The sequence below is a fragment of the Nanorana parkeri genome, unplaced genomic scaffold (assembly GCF_000935625.1).
Source record: "Nanorana parkeri isolate BGI_ZX_2015 unplaced genomic scaffold, ASM93562v1 scaffold1709, whole genome shotgun sequence".
Classification (NCBI taxonomy): domain Eukaryota; kingdom Metazoa; phylum Chordata; class Amphibia; order Anura; family Dicroglossidae; genus Nanorana; species Nanorana parkeri.
Genome location: NW_017307977.1, coordinates 205,621 through 227,939, shown reverse-complemented (window position 1 = coordinate 227,939; position 22,319 = coordinate 205,621). Strand labels below are relative to the sequence as shown.

The 22,319-nt window shown below is 43.7% G+C and overlaps 2 protein-coding genes across 2 annotated transcripts in view; one reads left to right on the top strand and one right to left on the bottom strand.

Annotated features, from left to right (window-relative positions):
* LOC108799383 (lysozyme C-like) overlaps positions 1-8,447 on the bottom strand; it is a 10,219-nt gene extending 1,772 nt beyond the window's left edge. The window contains exons 1-3 of the mRNA XM_018571247.1: positions 8,318-8,447; positions 2,579-2,728; positions 778-856 (exon numbers count right to left, since the gene is read on the bottom strand). Of these exons, the coding sequence (XP_018426749.1) occupies positions 778-856; positions 2,579-2,728; positions 8,318-8,447 (359 nt within the window). The remainder of the gene's footprint in view (positions 1-777; positions 857-2,578; positions 2,729-8,317) is intronic.
* Positions 8,448-20,067: 11,620 nt separating this feature from the next.
* LOC108799377 (olfactory receptor 141-like) lies at positions 20,068-21,006 on the top strand. The gene has a single exon (XM_018571241.1). The coding sequence runs from the start codon at positions 20,068-20,070 to the stop codon at positions 21,004-21,006; it is 939 nt and encodes a 312-aa protein (XP_018426743.1).
* Positions 21,007-22,319: the final 1,313 nt, after the last annotated feature.

Here is a 22,319-nt window from a genome sequence, read left to right as displayed (position 1 = left end):
ATATATATATATAAAATACACCATCCCCACAAAGAAGCAAATTGGGGAGATTTCCTATTACTTCATATCACAGTGGTCACAACGACACACCGGACAAAGCATGGAAGAGGTTGTAAACAATAATTGCTCTATCCAAAACAAATGGACGCTTTGGCTGGTCTACCACTTCAGGATTCAGGCGGCTCTAAGTTCCAAAGTCTGTAAAGGTTACTTTGTGAAGAGTTGCTAGAATTTGCTCTTCATCTTTATTTCTTGTAATACAGTTTAATCTCTGTTGTGTTGTGCAGCAGTTAGTAAAGAAGGCATCCTTAAAGCAGTGCCAGGATCAGCGAACCCACTTCCTCTTAGCCCAGGTCATACTGGACCTGACCCCTATCCTGTGATTGGACAGTGGAAGGGGGAACAGCGCAGTGATTAGCTTATCTACATGCTTCTTTTCAGCACATAAACTGATTGACTCCTTGTGCTTCTTCTTCCTCTCTCCCTCCACCTCTGCTGTACAGGGACTGCAAGAGGCTGATAGTAGGTCAAATTCAGGCACATACACTTCTTGCATTTATAAAATGCATTTAGTAATATATTAAGGATTACAGAGCTGCATTGATTTGTGTCTTCTATATCTGCCTACAGTTTATCTTTAAATCACAGTTCCAGTGTCTCCTACTGCCTTGGTGATCTAGAGTTTATCATTTCAGTGGTGCTACAAACAGTCTTTACAGAAAGGGAAACTAGGGTAGGGAACTCTAGGAGTGATCTGTAATGCAGCATGCAACTTACCAGGCATCAAGTCCATTTGGATCTCTCACAATTCTCCTTAGGCATGCTATGTCATCTGAAAGACCGCTGTCCAGTAGGTCTAAACATATAAACACACATACAACAATGTAATGTCATTATTGTAATGTATACGTATCATCGCAGAACATCATTGAAGGAGGGCCCTTTCCACTGGAGGCAAAACTCTATGCTGGAGATGGACCCCTTCATTGAAGGTTGACCCCTTCATTGAAGGTGGACCCCTTCATTGACATCACCAATGACAGAATTCAATGTCTACTTCCAAATATACACATTTCCAAGTTAGAATGTAGACAGTTGTATTCACTGCATATCAAAATTCTTAGATTTTATAGAATTCTAAAGGGCCAGCAAGGAGGCTGCATTTTTTTGGGACATGTGGCCAGAGCATTCCAAGTTGCTAAGAGCCAGGCGGGGAGATGTGTATGGGCCGTACACATCTCCCCATACAAAAGCTCTTAGCAGACTGTGATACTCTGGCTAGCATTCCACCCAACTCTTGGCAAACAGTGACATCACTGGTTGCCAGCAGCTGGGTGGGATGCCGAGCTAGGCAGGGAGGGCAGCATCAAACAATCACCACCCACCCCTCCTCTTCACAGCCACCGGAGGCAGCGGGTGCTGGATCTTGGTAAGTATGGATCAGCTGAGGGGTAGGGTGGGAACTGTAAAGTCAGGGGAGGGCGCAAATTGAGCAAGTTCACTTTGTTTGAAAGCCCACTTATTCTCTAAAGTGTGTGCAAAGTCAAGTTTTTTTCTCATTTCCTGTTGGGTCTCCATACAGAAAGTGAAGTGAAATCTAAATGGGACACAGGGAAGGGTTTTAACCATTCCTTACTCTACCAAAAATAGTTAAAAAAATGAATACAAAATATTAAAAGAATTGTGCACGCATGCACTTTAATTCTTTTATTTAAAAATAATTAAACAAATTAGTTTAAAAAAATGTTTTATTTCATTAATATACGCATTAATATGCTATTAATGCATCAAGAATGAGAGCTGTTTGTTGCCCCATACCCTGATACATCAAAGTTTCTGAACAATTTTTTCAATACAAATTTAAAGTAGAATTTAAATTACAAATGTATGCACAAGCAGGCTTTTTTTTATTGCAGAAGACTCATACTCTGTTTCTTCTGATATAAAGCAGTCATGCCTCTTTGTAAGCAGAGCATATATGTGGGAGTCACGTCATTACGGTCCAGGCCAATCAAGATGGCCAAAGATCCCAAACCTGGAAAAAGCCAGGGAGACTATGTTGGAGCTCACTCGCATCACATCTCTGGAGAGGAGGTGAGTATATTTCCAAATTATTTCTGATTGGTGGCTATAAGTGAGATTTTCTAGAAGTCTCACCAATCCCAACTTGAGTTGCTTTTACTAGAACACTGATTTCCGAGAGAGTTACCTAGAGGTCTACCTCAATTATTTGTTTTCTTCTGAGGCTACTGCATTTTGGTGTTGCTTTAGAATGTAATAATGATTCTTTTCAGAATTATTGAATCTTTATCTCTCTGAAATCTAATCTTCCAGAGGTAGATTGTGAAAATGTATAGTCATGGAGCTTGGAGGGACATCCTTCCTCACGTTTCTACAACGATGTCCTGCAAGCCTAGTTAAGAAGCTGGATTGCGTTTTTCCAGAGGCAACTAAAAAACAATACTTTTGTTAAATGTAACCCAATTTATGATGACGGAATAGTCCTTTTGCAGAATATCCACAGATGAGGTGTACACAGTGATTTTCCATTGGCTGCTATACACTAAATAAACATTACCATAACAAGGCATTCCACATAGATTCTGGCGCCCAGAAGTTTCGTAATCGTTACACCACCAGTAACTGTTGATCTGGAAGATGCCGTATTCAGAGGGACTTCTGCGCAAGGTGTGATCATAATAACTGGCATGATGGACCAGGCACATATCTGGAAGATTCCAAAAATATATATCTTACCTATGAGTCTTCAGAAGAACTTTGGAGGAAACAAAAACATTTCATATTGCAGTGTCATATATAACTCATTAACAACAACATCTCATATTCTAAAGTTGGTCAATTAATAATATTAACTAAACTAATTTAAGTGAGCCTATCACTATATAAAGTAATGTCTGCCAAAGTCATACATGCGACATGCTGCTCTGGGCAGACACAGATATCCATCCTTTGACCACATCTGCATGTGTAGGTTGAATCACCCAGTCTCAGTCCAGTTTGATATTTTGATAAGTGCTTAAGCCCTGATGAAGTAGGTTGTTTGGCTCCCAAAATGCATTGGCTGCCACTCAGGGCCGGATTTCCCACAAGGCCACCGAGGACCGACCTTGGGGTGGCAGGGAGTAGAGTGGCAGAACAGCCGCTGGGCGGGTAGTTTTTTTTTCTACATTTAGCCCTGCTTCGGGCAATTGAGGGACCCAGCCTTGGGGCAGAATAGAGAGTAAATCCGGCCCTGCTGCCACTATTGTCCTGTTGTTAGAGGAATTAACTAAATATTTTAGGACTTTTTGGAATGTCTTCTTGGTGCTCCATTTGGTTTATATACACATATACTTCTTAATTCAAGTGACCCTGGCCCCAGCATGCATCCAGTATATGCAGTATATGCATCCACAGAAAAGCATTTTACTGATAAGTACTTTGGGGCATCTACTCTTACTATGTAAGCTTAGTAAAAATAAAGGGATGAGGTTTACTTGAAAGTTGAACTACAGGCAGATATTAAAGAAACCAATGAATGCAGCTATGTATTCATTAATACATCCTTAAATGTATTTTTAAAATGCAAACACCTGCATTAAACTTAGTAGAGTCCCTGTACTGCAGAGAATGTGCTAACACATGAGCCCTGCAGCATAACTGATTGGCTGTGCTTCTTCTAAGGTTGCCACCTGTCCAGGATTCACCCGGACAGTTTGGGTTTTGAATGCTGTGTCCGGGTTTCATGGCAGTAGAAACCCGGACACAAGATGTCAGGTAGACGGGGCAACCAAAATTAAGATAGGGACTACTGCCCCCCCCCCCCCACCGAAAATAGTCTCAACTCTGATATTTACATATGAATGGGGGGCACGAATTACATAAGCAAGGACTCGTTCCCCCAAAAAATGTCCGCGCGTCGCTCGAGTGTGTTCGGGTTTTGCTTGAAGAAAAGGTGGCGACCCTACTTACAGTGCTCATTGGAAGGACAGACTGGGGAAAAGAAGGGCACAGCTGACTTCTAGAGGCGGAGCCAGCTGTCACTTAGAGAGCTGGGGTGGATCCTGACAATTTTTTGGGAATCCTTCCCAGCTGCACCATGGCTCTGTGCTATGTGGCCTGTGCTAGGCACTTGTGCCAATGGCTTTCTGCCAGGGAAGTGATGGCAACTCAGCATATTGGTTGGCCAAATCAAGGCAGGTTCTCTTTGCTTTCAGCACCCATGTAAATACTTTCTACCTGGCCATTGATGAACTTCTGAAGAATAGTGAAGTGTGCACAGTGATTTGCATTCTGCGTGCGGTGGAAGTAGCTCAGTGGGTAGAGTGTTCATCTTGTATGCTATAGGGGGTGTGTTCAAATCTGCATGTAGAGAGGTAAATTCTGTGATTCATGAGCTCCTGTACACTTTTTATAGTCCCACCTCCAAAGTTGTCTTTAGTATATACTTTTACTGAGCAGGTTTGCACATGTCCAGGCCTTGTGGTGCATGTGGTTTGATTGCTGCTTTAGAATGCTGCAGGCCTTGGCTTTCCCAGTTTGAATCTCTTCTGTGGTAATATGTTTGTTTTAGTGTTCAATGGCTCAGAGAGCCAATCTCCATGATATAGGAACATGAGCAACTCATTCTTTTGTCTTCTGGTTCTGTGGTGCAGCGTGTAAGGCTCCTGGAGCCTGAATCAGGGGGTTGGGGGTTCGATTTCCACCAGTGAGTGCAAAGTTGGTCACTTGAAGCAGGACCAAGACCACTAGGTTGTGTGATGGGTGCAAAGTTGTGTGAAGACCCAGTGGAAGTGCTCAGAGCTTGAACATGTGGGGGTGAGGACCACCTTCCTTGGGAAACTTGAAGTGATGGTGCTGATCACCATTCTTGGTGAAGTAGCTGAATGATCCTGTCCAAGGAAAGCTGTGCACTGAGGATGGTGGAGTGGACAGAAAGAACTGGGCAAGGTATCCATAACATTTCCTTAATTTTAGACATGTTTGTTTTTCTGTGAGGCACTTTGCCTCTTCCAACTTGCCAGGTCACCCTATTCCCCCTTGCCATGGCAAGGTGCACCTATCTTTGGCATTTCATTCACATGTTTCCCTGGACACCCAGGTCATATGGCTGGAGTTTACTTCACTGAGGTTTCATTCACATGGTGCTGACCCCACAGTTCTTTGAGGAGCAGGTCCACTCCTTCTTTAACCCCTCATCAGGTTTTTGTAATGAGAGGTGCCCTTCATGGCTTGAGTGTATGTCACTGAGGTTTCATTCACACAGTGCCAACCTCATAGTTATTTGGTGAGACGGTCAGCTCCTTAACCTCTCACCTGGTTTTTGTGAACAGTGGATGTCTCTTCATTCACATTGTGCCAACCACCTCATAGTTTTTTGGGGAGAAGGTCCACGCCTTACCAGGTTTTTGTGACCAGGGACGCCCATTCACATTCCACCAAGCACATTGTTGCTGTTTCACCCCAAACAGCCATTAGGTAGTTTGCTCTACATTGGGAATCGAACACTTGGCCTTCAGACTCCACAATCGTCACCCTTCATGTGACTGAGCCACAGCCCTGGGTGCTTGAGTCTGTGAGCAGTGGTAATACAACTCAAATTCAATTGAGGTGATCAAGTAAGGTAATACAAATTGTAAAGTTGTAAGTAGGTTTTAGTTGGCATGTGTTAGAACAATAAAGAGAAAAGAGAAAAGAGAGCAAGATTTCACACCCCAAATAGATTTGACTAAAAAGAATACAAAGAGTAGATTCCACCTTAAGGTATGCAATTACCGAAAGGGGAGGGGCTTTTAAGAAATACTATAAACTCTCTAATTGTATAAAAATATGAATTCATTTATTACATAATTGAAAATAGATAAATAGAGTTAAAAACTAATTGGTCTATTTCACATGCAGTGTAGATGTCACATCAAGTCAGCAATTGTAATGAAAATAGGACATAATAGATGACTCATTCAGATAAAACCCGACATGTTTCGCCCGACTGGGCTTCTTCAGGGGAAATTATATATCCTAAATGAGAGAGAACCCATGTGAGGCAAATCAGAGACTACACCCTTATATAAAACAAACATATATACACATTATAATATCATGGATATTAACAAGCTTACATGGGAGGAGTCCAGAAGGACCATCAGTCGACATCACTACATGAAAAATGGAGGGGGCCGAGTGTCTCAGGTATGTTTTCCCTCTATTCAAATACAAGTAGTCATGCATGGGAATCGTGTCAGGAAAGCAAAGCAGCCACAACAAGTCGAGGGCAACAAAAAAGGAGGTTGTACTTGTATTTGAATAGAGGGAAAATACCAAAAATAAAACTCAACTCAATTTACATATGAATGGACGGCGCTATTTACATACAAATAAGCCGCGACTCATTCTCCCAAAAAAATTTCAGTGCGTCACTAGAGTGTTCGGGTTTCACTAGAAGAAAAGGTGGCAACCCTAGCTTCTTCACCCTCTGCCACTCTGAACTCTGCTGTACAGGGACTCTACTAACTTTAATGCAGGTGCTTGCATTTTAAAAATGCATTTAATTATATCAAGATACAGATCTGTATTCATTTGGAGGAGAGAGTATAGTGAATCTGAGGTGAGTTGTTGAATTGGCTGCTTCTCCTTTCATTGTCCAGTCTCGGGCTGGGAGAGATGTAACTTCTGTAAAGGTTACTTAACTGCAGTAGAGGAAAATCAAGCATCCTGCTCTGCAAATTGGGCTGTGCTGTGTGAGAGAACTGTGTAAATCTTAAGACTGGATGCAAAATATATTTATCTTATATAAGTATTTATCAGTTTGTCTGGAGTTCAGCTTTAACAAAAAGGTTAAGGATTTGATGCTCATTTAATGATTAAAATCCCTTTCAGATGGGTGCCATCTGTTCCATCTCAGAACAAGATCCAAGATAGATTCCTTGCTGGGATGGATCAGAATGAAGATGGACAACACATATGTGACATCCATGTCCATTCCTATTTTTCCGCCATCTTGGGATGGATAAATGTCATTAAGACAGGTGGCTTCATGCATAGACGTGTGGCAATCTATGTCTACCCACATCCATTGAGGTCAGTAAAAGCAGACCTGAACACAAACAACTTAGGTTTAGTCCCATGGGCCTTAACTGACCTGGAAGTGGCAGGCCTATAGGGATGTATTGCTGTCCATTTTTGATCCGTCTAATCATGGGTCAAAAGCAGACTGATAGAACACCCTCCATGTTCTGCAGGACCCGGATGATGTCCATGGTTGACCCAGCTGATAAGGGGGGTATTGGTGATCAAGTAGGTTGACCCAGTGGCGGACCTAATAACCAAAGGGCCCTGGTGCACGATTTTATCTCCTGGGCCCCCCTCCCAAGTCGGGGGGGGGGGGGAGCGGAACCTGAGACCCTGCAGAGCACACCATAGATCCTGCATTGCCCACCTGAGACTCTCTATGGTGGGCTCTGCAGGGTCCCAGATGGGCTGGTATGGTCTGGTCGCTGGGGTCCCTTTTCCTGTACCTCCTCCCAACTCTTCTTACCTGCTGCTGCTGGGGCCCGGCCTCCTCCACCCCCTCCCCTGTCACCTCTGCCATGCCGCCCGGGTACAGTTGATACCCATGTAAGAGGCTGTCCAGACCCCTCACATGGGTACCGGCCATACCCCCCTGATGGCGGTGTTCTATCAAAGGTTGTGACTACGTTAGAATGTGTGACCGGTGACGTGGTCACATGTTTTAACTTAATCCCGCCCAGTTTTTCGGCTGTGGAATGTGTGACTGCCAATAGGTGAAGCATTCCAGCGCTTTGGAACAACTGATCAGTCCTGAAATGTCACTTCTATCCGACTTTGTGAGTGCGGTGAAATGTGAGATCGCAGTCGGAGAGAAGTGACATTTCGGGACCGATCAGCTGTTCCAGAGCAGATTGGTTCCCTGCACATGCGATTTGCGATGCCGATCTGCCCTGGAACAGCTGGGAAAGCGTTGGAATTCTTCACCTATTCCACCGCCGAAAAAATAGCCAAGATTACGTTTAAATGTGTGACCATGTCACTGGTCACACATTCTAACGTAGTCTCAAACTGTGTACCCCACTGAGGCTGTGGGGGTGCCCAGGACCGGCCCCCACTGGGCCCCCCAACAGCCTCAGGCCCCCGGTAGTTCCGCCACTGGGTTGACCTCACCAATACCCCCCCCCTATCATTCCTAGGTACACTCATAGAGCTCTATAAGCCTTTATAGCAGAGAACCTCAAAGAGAAATGAGTATCTGCATGGGCACTCCTAGCACAGTAGAGACAAAATTACAAATAACAATACTTACAGTCTCCAAGAGTGTAGCCCTTAATGCCGATCACATTACCCTGTTTTATCGCCCTCATCACGGTACATTTGTGCAGTGCACAGGTGCCAGAAACAAGGGCAGCCAGGAGGAACACGGTAAGAAACTTCATCCTGAAAATACTTTGAGAAGCACTGGGGCTTTCCCTATTTATAGCAAAAAAAAAACGATGTGCTAAGCACATTTTTGTTAAAGCAAACAAGACGCTGGGGTGTCATCATTTTCGCTAACTTGGGTCTTCAGACAGGAATATAAGACATTTTGGGAAATGACTCCCATTAGTTACATTGCCAGAAAAGGGAGTTGTGCAACAGATGCATTTGCCATTAGCAAACAAACAATTTACTGCACGGGAAGGTTATCTGTGTCAGATTATTTTTTGGGGTGGAAGGATAAATTCAGATATACACCCATATAAAATAATTCCTGGTATGTAGAATATGAGTGCTAAGTACTAGATAGGTTGAAGGGCACCTGTCATTTAGCAATAAGCATAATTTGTTATATTTCACTAATTAAACAAATGAATTATTATAAATGATTAAAGTAATACAACATGTCTTCAATGTCTTTTCATAAACAATATATGTGGATGTTTGTTTTGTGCGAATAATGGCACAAAGGAACATCCTTAATATATTTTCCTTGCAGGCTGAACGTAATATCATGTAAATACTGCATTATGACCACTAGATGGGGTGGAGGATCATAGGAAAAAAGTATTTATTTCCTATGCTCCTCAGCTCCATCTTGTGGCCATAATACAGTATTACACCACAATACATTCAACCTTAAAATGTTCTGCTGGGAAACCTTGGGTCCTGTCATTCATGTGGATGTTACTTTGAGAAGTACCACCTACCTAAACATTGTTTCTGACCAAGTACACACCATTATGGAAATAGTATTCCCTGATCGTCACAGGAGAAGCGCGCTGCTGAACAGATCACTGACAGGTTGTAGATGTATACTTACCGATCTCCAAATCCAGCAAGATCAGCTGTGGGGCCTCATCAACCACTTGCCAAAAACATCTATGTTGGGCCCACACAAGAGCGCTGCTTTCTCATTTAATCTTATCATCTATGTATTCTGTGCTAATTCTTTGTAGGATTGTATGAGAGTGTAGTATGCATACATAGGTCTGGCATAGAAGATTTATGATTTTTATGAAGCAGTTGTATAAATCTCACTGGTTTGAGACTGCGTGGTTTCCTAACGCAAACATCTATTACCCCACATGCTAATCCCCCTTTTCGCCCTTTTAATTGGTCCGGGCTTCTATTTGAGAGTTCTCTAAGACAGATTGGTCCAGCCTCCTAGTTAAAAGTCCAAGATAACATATGACATATGCCAGAGCCCTGATGAAGGGACTGTTGGCTCCCAAAATGTGTTGGATGGTTTTTAATGACTTTCTGACGTGTGGTTTAATAAAATGCAGTTTTGGATTCTTGATATGTGTGTTTGGGGGTTCTTCTGGTTCAGCTCACTGGATTGGGGAACAGATAAGTGTGAGACTGGAAGTGGGGCTGGATGGCTACAAAATGATCTAACTTTTGTCAAGATTATAGACGAGACCCTGTCACCTTGCCCATGCCCATTCAGGGCAAAGTGACAGTGTCTCTCCAAAAGGCAAAGTCACATGACCTGGAGAGTGATGTCCCTGTCCCCCATGTCACCAGCGCTGCCAACTTCAGCTCCAGCTGCAGAGGAGCTAGGAGCTGCAAGGTAGTGCATGTAGGGTGAGTATAATGGGGTCAGTGAATGTCCTTTGCAGAGACACTGTCACTGTACCTTGTAGAAATGTAAGATTTGTTCCAAATTAAAATTTGGTATGGCACCAATTGACACCAAGGGGGGACTCCAATGCCAAAAAAAAAGCGTGGGTTCCCCCCTAAAATTCCTTACCAGATCCTTGATCTGAGCAGCAGCCTGGTAGAGCAGGAAAGGGTGGAGGGGGGAAATTATCATGTCCCCCCTCCTACACCATACCAAAGGGATATTAGGGGGAACCCCACACTTTTCTTTTGCTTTTTTGGTGTTGGGATCCCCCTAAAATTCCTACCAGACTTAAAGGGTCTGTAAATTAATGGAGGGGGGGCTACACGCTGTTTAAAAGATTTTGGGGGAAAAAATGCCCCATGTTTCTGTGGACTGACAAAAGCTAAAAAAGAAAAGTTAACATTTAAAGGAGAACTATGGGGTGAGTGCTTTTCACTCACCTCATAGTTCTAGTCGACCTGTGACCTGCTCATCTCTCGATCCTGTCACAGCTCTCTGCCCCTCCAGGATCCCCCCCTCCCCGCTCCGATCCGCCAGCGCTGACTGGTGGATCGGACGGGAGTGGGGGCGGGTACAGCTGGCTCTGCCTCTAGATAGGCAGAGCCAGCTGTCAGTCACGCAGTTGGGCGGATCCCGGCACAATTGTCGGGATGCTCTTCAGCTGCGGCGTCTCAGTATACCGCGAGCTACAGCTCACGGTATACTGAGCCTAAGGTGACAGGAGGACGCTAGTTTGTGTCCTCCCGTTACCCTAAGGAGAACTATGGGGAAAAGACTTAACCCCATAGTTCTCCTTTAATGTCACTTTTCTTCAGTGAACGTCCGTTTGTAATTATTGTTGAACTCATGCAAAATGAAAATGGAAATTCGGAAAGATCCGAATCCAAATAAAGAAACAAATTGACTTTCGGACCCGAATCCCAAAAAACGAAAAATCCAAAACAATTTTTTTTTGCCGGCTTACAGGTCTTGTACCTTGCATAGGCAAGGTGATGGTGTCTCTTTAATGACAAAGCCTTCTCTGAATTTCCAGGCATTATACAGAAGAAATCATGGTTGGCATTCTACTTATCTGGACTAATCATTTCTCGGCTCTCCCAGTTCTAGGAAGGTCCGTATTTCATCATTTGTCACGGAACATGGTATTTGGTTTCAGACTACTTATCTCAGACAGGTACACAGTTTCCTGGCATTGAGACACGTTCTTTTATTTGTCTGTCAGGAACTAGTTTGCCCTTCGTATGACTGGCAGAGTCCAGAGTATAATGGGAATTACATTCTAGATTTTTTTAATATAAAAATCCTTTAAAGAAATGGCAAACTTTATTTATATAACATTATTTTTCGTTTTTTGAACTTCTTATAGCTGAATTATAAACTCTCAGCTTCCCTTATCAAAAGTTGGTACATAAGGAAAAAGGTGGAAGAAAGGAAAAAAAGGTGGAAGAAAGAGAACATGGTGGGGGAAAAGAGAAATGAAGAAAAAGGAGAAGGAAGAAAAGAAGAGAAGAGAAGAGAAGGAAAAGCAAAGCAGACCGAAGGAAGGAAGAAGGGAAGGAGCTGCTGTGGACGCACGCTGTCAGAACAAATAGTGAGGAGTTGTTTCACCTATAGCAGCTGCCGTTCCCATAAGGCAAGCACGCCTACCGGTACTTGGATGCCCCAAGGACTTAAACTATATGTTCTGATCAGGTGATGCCAAAGGCCGGCCAGAGGTGCTAAACCAAGGTATGGACCAAAGTATTCCAGGACAAGCTGAGATCAAAGGCTGGCAGCTGGCAAGTGTAATCCGGACACAGGCTAAGGTCAGGGCAGGCAGCTGGCAAAGGGTAATCCAGGCACAAGCTGAGGTCAGTGCTGGAAGAGAGCAAAGCATAATCCAGGCCAAGACCAACAAGATTTGCAGGCGCAGGCACAGACACACGCAGCAACAGCGCACAGCTTGTATAGCCAGAACTATCAAAAGCACTGGGGAACAGGCTGATGATGCTTAAATATGGCGCCACCAGCAACAAGGCCAATCCCAGAGATGGAGGTGTGTGGTTTTATTAAATCAACCACAGCTGACTAGACTAGTGCGGCAGCCAGCAAGACACAGGGTGATTAACCCTCGCCAGTCAGGGTTGCCGCCAGCAATACAGGCTGCCTGAACTACATGTAGGTAGGTGCAGTATGGCCAACGGCCACTAGATGCCCCCATGGGGCCCTGGAGATAGATGCAGCTCTGTCCTGGGAAGACTCTGTGTCCCAGGAGAGTTGATTTATAGGGGGCGCCCGAGAGGGGAAGGAGGGCAGTTCAGTGGAGTTCAAGGCAGAGATTACAGGAGAGCAGAAGTCTAGGACTGTTTGCAGAGTCTCTGGAGGGAGACTGATTCTTGAACATAGGCTGGTCCATGGGAAGGACAGGACCAGGCCTAGGACTATGTAGAGCTACAAAGATTCCCTAGTTTCCCCACAGGGGGAAACCCACCGTGCTAGGACTGACAAGGATGGGATTCCGGAGAATAGTGAAGTGCTAGAAGACTGACGATATTTGCCAGTGGGCCTATGGCCGAAGTAAGTCGTGGGCTCTGGGCTGCACCTGGGCTGATGTACCTCTCTCTCTCTAAATTGTAACACCAAGCAAGTAACAAGAATTGTGCCGTCATCCCACCTAGGGGTGGCTGAAACGTATACTTTGTTCTGTTTATACCTTCAAGTAAAACCAACAAAAAGACTAGCTGTGTGGACTGGTTCTTCTCCCTCCAACCTCTGAGAAGGTGGGGTTCTACAGGAGTGTGATGTTGGACTGTATCGTGGCTGTAACCATCTGAGGAGGGTAGGTGCGCAATGGGGCTATGCCTGACACAGGGTGCCGTGCATGGTGGCCTTTCTCCCTAAGGGGGAGGAAGCGCCGAAGACCGCAGAGGTGGTTGAAGCCATGAGGCCCTGTGTGGCACTCCCACGTGTGGGAGTGTTTGCACGAGGCCAAGGCCGTGGCCCCTGACCGTGGGGTGTCTGGTTTTGAGTTGCATGCACGGGGTTACCCAGCCAACCCAAAGGGAACACACACGCAACACCCCAAGAGTGAACCCCGCCTACATACAGAGGCTGCCAGACAGAAGGGAGGGAAAGAAAAGAAAAAGGAGGAAGGAAGGAAAAGGGAAGGAAGGAAAATAAAAAGGAGGAAGGAAAAGAAAGAGGAGGGAAAGAATGAAGGAAAAGCAAAGATGAAGGAAGGAAGAAAGGGAGGAAGCAAAAGAAAATAAGAGAAGGAAGAAAAAGAAAGAAGGAAGGAAAAGAAAAAGAGGAGGGGTGGAGAGAGGAGAGAAGAGGAGAGGGGGGGAGGAGAGAAGGACAGGGGAGAGGAGGGGGGAGGAGAGGGGAGAAGAGAGGGAGGAGGGGAGAGGAGAGGGGAGGGGAGGGGAGAGGAAACGAGAAAGAATCTGACATTTTAACTCAGTGAAAGGCAATTTAGGCAAACACACTGTTGGTAATCTACAGGGAATGAACAAGACAATACCCCACCCCCTGGAATTTAGTTAATATCAGCTTGTAGAGCCAGAACAGAAAAATACTTTCTTCCAGGAGTTTCTATAAGGAAATCAGCCTCAAAGTTACATGACGGAAGCCGTCTGTAGATGGAACTGAGGAGCATAGGAAATAAATATGGCCTCCATCTTGTGGTCAGAATGTTGTTTTACATTACATTCAACCTGAAAAGAAAAGATACTAAGAAATGTTTGTTTGTTTTTGCTTCTAGTCGCACAGAACAAACGTTCTCAGAGTCGCAGGATTATTGGCTCTGCACCTCTTTTTTTTTAAACAGACCCCTTTAATTTAAAGATAACAAAATGAATGCCATGCTAATTACTGGTGATAAACACATTTTATATCCCTCTGATGTCTGTAGAGAAAGGAAAACCTAATTAGTGTAATTTTTAGGCTTTATTAAACTGTTGCGGTGATGAAGACACAAACACAGGTCCCTTGCCATCAATTGCTGTACTGCTAATTAAGTTACACAAACACCAGAACATCTGGAGATTTAATTCCATCGTTTTTACACCAGGAAACAAATGTCGCTGCTTTCCCGATGGGGAAAAAAAGAGGTGAAATATGAAGATGGTGTACTATAGCATATACAGCATGGGCAGCACTGTAAAGCCTATCCAGGTTACATTACAATGAGGCGGGTGATTCTGTAATACTCATCTACAATACAACAGACTATGGGGGGTCTATTTTTTGAATTGCATCCAGCAGAAGGTACGTAGGTGCCATGTGAAAAGAAATTGCTGTTGTGAGAATGGGACAAAACTGAATGTTCTTCAAATACGATGGGCAATAGTGAATCATGAAACACAACATTGCGGCCACTAGATGGAGCTGAGGATCACAGGAAATAAATAAATTTTAATATACAATGTAGGTAATTCTAGACCAGTGATGGCGAACGTTTTTGAACCCGAGTGCCCAAACTGCGACGCAAAATCAATTTATTTATCTCAAAGTGCCAGCGCTGAAAATAAGTATAGTATTGTATTGCAGTTTGGGCGCTGGGCTTTAAAAAACATTCAACATCACTGCCTTAGGCAAAACAGGGAAACACACATATTCAAACATTTATACACTCAATAAAACACACATCACACACTCATTATAAAAAGAAACCACACATACATAGATATCACACACATTAAAAATACACGCACACATCACACACGTAATGAAGCACACACATTAAAACACACACATCAAAAAACACACATTAAAAAAAATATTTTTAATTTAATTTTAATTTTTGTAATTTTTTTTTTTAACTCTTGGGGGGGCTTTGGGAAATATTAGAGGTCTAAATAGCCCCCTGATATTTCCTTTTTAAAATAGAAAAAGAAATTGAGGACACAAAGTCCTCAATCTCTTTTTTTACAGTCTCTTTTTTAAATGAATGGAAAGCACAGAGGCTTCCCATTCATTCAGAAACAATTTACTATCAAGCAGTTTCTGAATGGGGAGGAGCCTCTGTACAGAGTGCTTCTCCCCATTGGGAAACTCATGAATGAACAAGAAGTGATGTCAATCACATTCTGTTCATTCATAACTGGGGACACATAGTACTATGTGTCCCCAGTTATTTACAAAGTGTTTGTCCTGCACAGAGGTCTGGTACATATCACTCATATGTACCGATCCTCTGCCGCTCGGCCACGCACAAAGGGGGGCTCTGAATCTCCGCTGCTTTCCTGGGCAGAGGCAGCGGGGGATCCGAGTAGAAGTGAGGAAGGCACTGCAACCGCGGGGGTGGGGGGGGATGGAGTCGGAGGACGGAGCCGTTGTCACAGCAGCATGTGCGGTGAGGAGAGAGAGAGCCGGCGGCTGTCAGATACAGGCCGAGCGGCTCTCTCTCTCTCCTCACCGCTCGGCGTGCTGATGATGATAGCGGCTCCGACCCCCGCCGCTGCCTGCAGTGCCTCGTTCACTTCTCGGATCCCCGATGCATACAGATGGGGGAGAGCAGCGGGGATCCAGAGAAGCCCCACGTCAGGAGGACATCGCTATCTACCAGGGATTGCTTTGCGATCAATGGTAGATCTCGATCGACCTAATGGGCACCCCTGATTTATTATATTGCTGGTTCGGCAATATATTAAATAGAATCTGGGCACCTGCCAGGTTTAAAGATGGCTGCCGCGATTCGCAGCGGCCATCTTTAAAAACTTAACATGACTTTACAGTGACCTGCACCTGGAGTGTACGGGTCACTGTAACCTGGACCTAGGCTCGCATGGCTACCAAAGGGGCCTCTGCGTGCCATCTGTGGCACGCGTGCCATAGGTTCGCTACCGCTGTTCTAGACAATGCTGCAGGAAATGATCAAGTAAATGTAACTATTGCTACATTGGAGATCCCAGTAGTAGCAATGGTTACATTTATTCAGGATCTTCATAGCAGCAATGGTTACAATTATCCAGGGATCCCTGCAGTAGCAAAGGTTACATTTATCCAGGGAGCCCCGTAGTATTAACAATGGTTACATTTATCCAGGGAGCCCCGTAGTATTAGCAATGGTTACATTTATCTTTGGATCTCTGTAGTAGCAGTGGTTACATTTATCTCAGATCTCTGTAGTAGCAATGTTTACATTTATCTGTGGATACCTGTAGTAGCAATGTTACATTTATCCAGGAAACACCATAGTAGCAATGGTTACATTTATTTGCTAAAATAGTCTAAGAAAATTTGATGATGCAGTTTCGCTGGATAAATATCTATGCAATTTTTTTCTTAAAAGACCCCTAAAAATGTATCGCTATACTAATATTTTTTGTTTTTGTTTGGATAAAGTGGATAATGTTTAGAAACCCTGTATCATGTACCTGGGGGAGGACCGATTAGCTAAGGAGGCCTCCCTTGTGGCTCTTGTCTCACACACCTGGATGTGGAAACAGGGAGCGAGTGGGCACAGAAAAGCACGGGTGCCAAAGTGTTCAGACACGGTGCCTGGTAGAAGTCCGGCGACTGGGTCCCTGGAAGGATGAGCAGGGCAGGTGCACAGCTGTGATGTCAGCGAGGTTTGCAGCAGAAACTGGAGCGAGGTCAAACAAGCCAGGGGGCAAGCCAGACGGTACAGAAGGAGCAGGCAGAGTCCAGATCACAAGCAGAGGTCAGGGGCAGGCAGCAATCAGTCGAAGTCAGCAGCAATCTGGGTCGAGGTAACAGGCAACAGATCAGCTGAAAGACCGTTCAGCACTGACCCATTGGTCCAGCTGGTTTAAATAGGAACACCTATTAGAGGGCTGTGAGTCACTTCCTGTGTGCCACTGTGTCACTTCCTGTGTGCAACGTTCCGTTGTGAGCGCATGTTTTCCGGCAACCCGGAAGACTGGGACCCGCGCATGCGTAGTAGCGCGTGAGCTCCCGGCTATGGCCTTACACCCTGCCTGGTTGCCTGCGGCACCTGTTACTCCCGGCAGAAAATATGGCCGCATTGCAGGCTATATGGGAATTTACTGTCTTGTGCATGAGCATTAAAGTGCTCATACCTATTAAAAAGTTATATATTTATTATGTATTTATATACTGGTGCCAAGAAGCCTTTTGTTTGTTCGGCATTTTAGGCTAAAGTGGGCTGATTAGTAATATTTCACTATAAGACCGTGAGGCTGTGGGGGAAATATTGCTCCCCATTGTTTTTAATATCTTCTATTTTTATACATATTACATATATAGTATATCTACTATTTTAGTCACCTTTCAGTAAATGTAAACTGCTGAGGGAATTGTACAGACATACCAGTGTAAGAAATAATTACCTCCTCATTAGAACTATCTGGGGAAGAATACAGCAGAGGAAACAAAGATCATTCCCCATACTGATTACTACCTATAAAAAATAGCAAACCTTACAGACTGAAATACATTCATGTTGTGCCGCCATCCAGCAAGTCAAGCATATTATTATTGAATACAGATCAGAGAAAAGACATCTTTTTGGCTATTTTTCTAAGCTCTAATTTTCTTTAAAGGTAATCGGTTACAGGGAATATCTGGGTGAGCAGCCCCCTCATTTTCTTTGTTGACCTTCAGCAATGAAGCTGGACCCTATGCAGCTCTGTATTTGAGCTAACCTCAAAGCAAACAGCTAACTACACACATAACATTTATATAAGGGAGCTGTTTTATCTGTAAAAGGACTTGTAATTCTGTCCAGCTAGTCCTGAGATTGGCACAGCTCTGTTACACAGCACAGCCCTGTTGGGCAGGTAAGGAGACCTGATTTTTCTCTGCTGTGGGCAAGTAACATTTACAGCTCTTGTCTCTTCCCCAGTCTGTGTCTGAACACTGAAAGGAGAAGCAGCAGAGAGGTGAGATCATCTTTCTGTCACTCTGATTTTTTTTTTTCTATCAGCATGATCCTTATTAGCACATGAGCACTGCAGCACTGCCTGGCCAACAAAAAAAAGTCACACAGTCTAATAATTCCTTGGGCCGCCTTTAGCTTTGTCTACAGCACACATTCACCGTGGCATCATATTGATAAGCTTATGCCATGTCACAACATTTATCTCCATCCAGAGTTGCATTAATTTTTCATCAAGACCTTGTAGCGATGATGGGAGAGTTGGACCACTGTGTAAAGTCTTCTCCAGCACATCCCAAAGGTTCTCAATGGGATTAAGGTCTAGACTCTGTGGTGGCCAATCCATGTGAAAAAAAACCTCACCACTCTTTCACAATTTGAGCCCGATGAATCCTGGCATTGTCATCTTGGAATATGCCCAATGTGCCATCACGGAAGAGAAAATCCATTGATGGAGCAACTTGGTCATTCAGTATATTCAGGTAGGCAGCTGACCTCATTTTTGGGGCACATAACATTGCTGAACCTAGACTAAATATCCAATGGAAGGCTCTGACCTATTTTGTTAGCTAAATCCAGGTGGCGACTTTTTTTTGCACCATGCAGTGTAATTGGCTCCTTGTGCTGTAGGATGTATACTGTACCTTCTTAATAACCAGCTCAAATTCAAGGTTCTTTACTTGTATTTGCTTTTAGTATTTGGGTCCAAATTTTGGGCCTGCAGCAGAAAATAAGGTATGCCCTAATAAAATTCTGATTCTAAAGTAGGCTGAAGTAGCAAGTCAGAAGGAGGTCAACTGCAGGTTTAATACAACTGTCAATGTATTCTGAATGATCTCAGGAGCTTCTCAAACAGATGCCAAACGAATGCAAAAGACAAAAGCCCAACAGCACAGGCCCCAAATATTAACTGAAGGAGAATTAAAAAATGGAAAGTGAAAAGGGGAGTTGGGTTCCAGTATACAACAAAGGATGCAACAAGGAAGTTAATAATGTTATCCTGGAACAAAGTATTTGTTTGTCATATCAAATATAAAGCGATTTTTTTATGTATATTTTCGATTTTTATTAATTTTTTATCAAATATAAAGCGATTTCCGTTCATCTAGGTCAGCCTTTCTCAACCAGAGTGCCTTCTGGTTTCCTCAGGGGTACCTCGAAATGTTCACACAGTGACAATCTGATGTGAAGTGGGGCTCCTTATGTGAAAAAGAAGAACTCTGATGTGAGTGAGGGGGACTCTGATGTGAAGAGGGGCTCCTAGTGTCATTCAGGGCACTACCCGGATCCCCATACACTTTTTATGGCCAATAAATTGCATATAAGGCTTCAAAATGGGGACCTTTAATTTTCTGAGTTCTACCCCCATAGACTTGCATTGAGTTCTAAGTTCGAGTTAGAACTTTTTCCATGTTCGAAAGTTCGAGTTAGAACCGAACACGGGGGTGTTCGGCTCATCACTATGTATGAGGAGATCACTCTAATGTGAAAGGAGGGGGCTGCTAATGTGAATGGGGGCTCCTGATGTGGGGGGGGGGGGGAGGCTCTGATGTGAAGGAGGGAACCCCATAGTTTTTCTTTTGTTTATTGTGTGGGTTCCTCCTTAGAATTCATACCAGACCTCTATCTTGGTTGAGGGTCTGGTATGGATTTTGGAGGGACCATACTTTTTAAGAGTGCAGTGAGTAAAAAAGGTTGAGAAATGCTGATCTAGGATCATTAATGCTGAAGTATTTATTTTTGGGTTCCATCACATGGGTTACCTGTGTTGGTGTGTATCCCTCATTCAGCCTGTTGCTTCATGTCAACATTTTCCCTGCATACTGCTGAATACACCCCAGAGTGACTATCTTCCAGTGCTCTGAGGGTTAAGACCAGTGACTAACAATGTACTGGAGTGCACTGCTTGCCCACCTCTTCCTACCCCTTCTCCATCCATAGAGCTTGTGCTACTATTGTTCCACCATGCAACAGGCTCTGTGAATGGGCAGGGCTGATCCTTTAATGCATCCGCTTCTTCTTCTACAGTCACTCCTTGTGACTTGGAGTCTATTGGTGAATGGAGTAAATGTAATATTGTCATTGATATTTTTTTAACAGGATCACAATGAGTTTGGTAAACCAGAGTTCTGTACAAGAGTTCATTCTTTGTGGCCTAACAGAAAAACCCAACTTACAGATTGTGCTCTTTGCCCTCTTCCTATTATTGTACATCTTCACCATACTAGGAAACACTGGGATTATGGTTATAACGAAGGTTGACCCAAGCTTGAACACACCTATGTATTTTTTTCTGCATCATCTCTCTTTCTCTGATCTCTGTTATTCCTCTGTAATCACTCCAGAGATGCTGGCCAACTTTTTCCGCCAACGGAAGTCCATCTCCTTTGTTGGCTGTGCTGCTCAGATGTTCATCTTTGTGACATTTGGTGCCATGGAATGTTTCCTCCTTGGTATCATGGCCTACGATAGATATTATGCTATCTGTAAGCCATTTTTCTACTCTGTTGCTATGAATAGCTGCTATTGTATCAAACTTGTAGCTGCTGCTTATGTTGGCAGTGTCATAAATGCTTTGGTTCACACCATAGGAACTTTCTCATTGAGGTTCTGCAAATCCAACGTCATCAAGCATTTCTACTGTGACATCCCACCTCTTCTGAGTCTTTCCTGCTCTGATACAACCATTAACCAATTTCTACTAGTTATTTTTGGTATCTTGACTTCATGGTTCTCCCTTATCGTAATCATCATCTCCTATGCCTACATCATTTCCACTGTCATCCAAATACGATCCAACCAAGGTCGGTTTAAAGTCTTCTCAACATGTGGTTCTCATTTCACTGCTGTCAGCATGTTCTATGGAGCCCTATTCTTTATGTACTTCCGTCCTGCAAAGAGTTTTTCTGTGGGGCAGGACAGTGTAGTCTCAATATTTTATACTATTATGATTCCCATGTTGAATCCAGTGATATACAGCCTTCGGAACCAAGACGTCAAAGAGGCACTGAAAAAAAACATTCAAAGGGTTGTTTGGTATCATTGAAAAAGATTTATTAAGATGGCCACACAGATTACAATCTCCTTCTTTTAGGTTTAATAAATATGTAGTGGGAAGGTTTAAGTCAATAAACCATTAAATGAATATCCAATCGATAAATCAATGGGCAGCAATGAAAAATGTAATTAAATTAATGAGCAGTAGCTAGGTGGTTGGCGCCCCTACCTTACAGCACTAGGGTCCTTGATTTGAATCCTAACCAGGACACTACTTGTGCTTCAGTGGGTTTCCTCTAAGTGCTCTGGCTTCATCCCACACTAGCAGGTTAAATGGCTCCTGTCTAAATTTGTCCTAGTATGTGCTTGCGTGTATGTATGCATGTGAAATCAGGACACTTCAATTGTAAGCTTCTTGAGGCAAGGCCTGATATAAATGAATAGTATGTAAAGTGCTGTATAAAATTGTTGGTTCCTGTGTGTAATGTGTAACAAAAAGGTGACCTCCACCAGCGCAGGACCTGCACAGGGTTTCACAGCTTACCCATTCACTATTGTTATTTGGTACACACAGAAGTCAGCAGAGGAAGTCTTCACTAGTTGTGTCTTCTGTGGCTGTGACAGATGACATCTCATGCAGAGCGTGTCAGAGGAAGCGAGTAGTGGAAGACTTCCTTTGATGGCTTCTGCATTTACAAATGACAGCAGAGATTGAATAAGCTGTCACATTCTGTGCAGGTCCCACACTGGTCGAGGTCTGAACGGGGTCAGGCTGAATGGCAGAAGCAGAAGTAAGCCATTTTTAAGGTATTTTGTAATTGCTCTCCACTGTCTCACTCTGATGTTGCCTTTGCCACAACTCCTTGTTTCATATGTCATGCTGTACATACTCTTCTGCAAACCCTCATTCTGTATGCCATGCTGTATATTTCTTATCTCCCTCATTTCATATGTCGTGCTGTACATTTCTGATTCTGCACCCTCTCATTCCATATGCAATACTGTACATCTCCTATTCCACAGTACCTCTTTCTGTATGCAATGCTGTTCATTTCCTATTATGCACCTCCTTATTCCATGTGCAATGCTATATATCTCCTATTCTGCACCTCTTATTCTGTATGCAATGTTTTACAGCTCCTATTCCGCAGTTCCTCACTCTTTATGCAATGCTGTTCATTTCCTATTCTGCACTCTCTTATTCTGTGAGCAATGCACCCCCTCATTCCATATGCAATACTGTACATCTCCTATTCCACAGGACCTCTTATGATTCCCATGTTGAATCCAGTGATATACAGCCTACAGCTACAATGCTGTACATCCCTATTCTGCACCCCCTCATTCCATATGCAGTGCTGT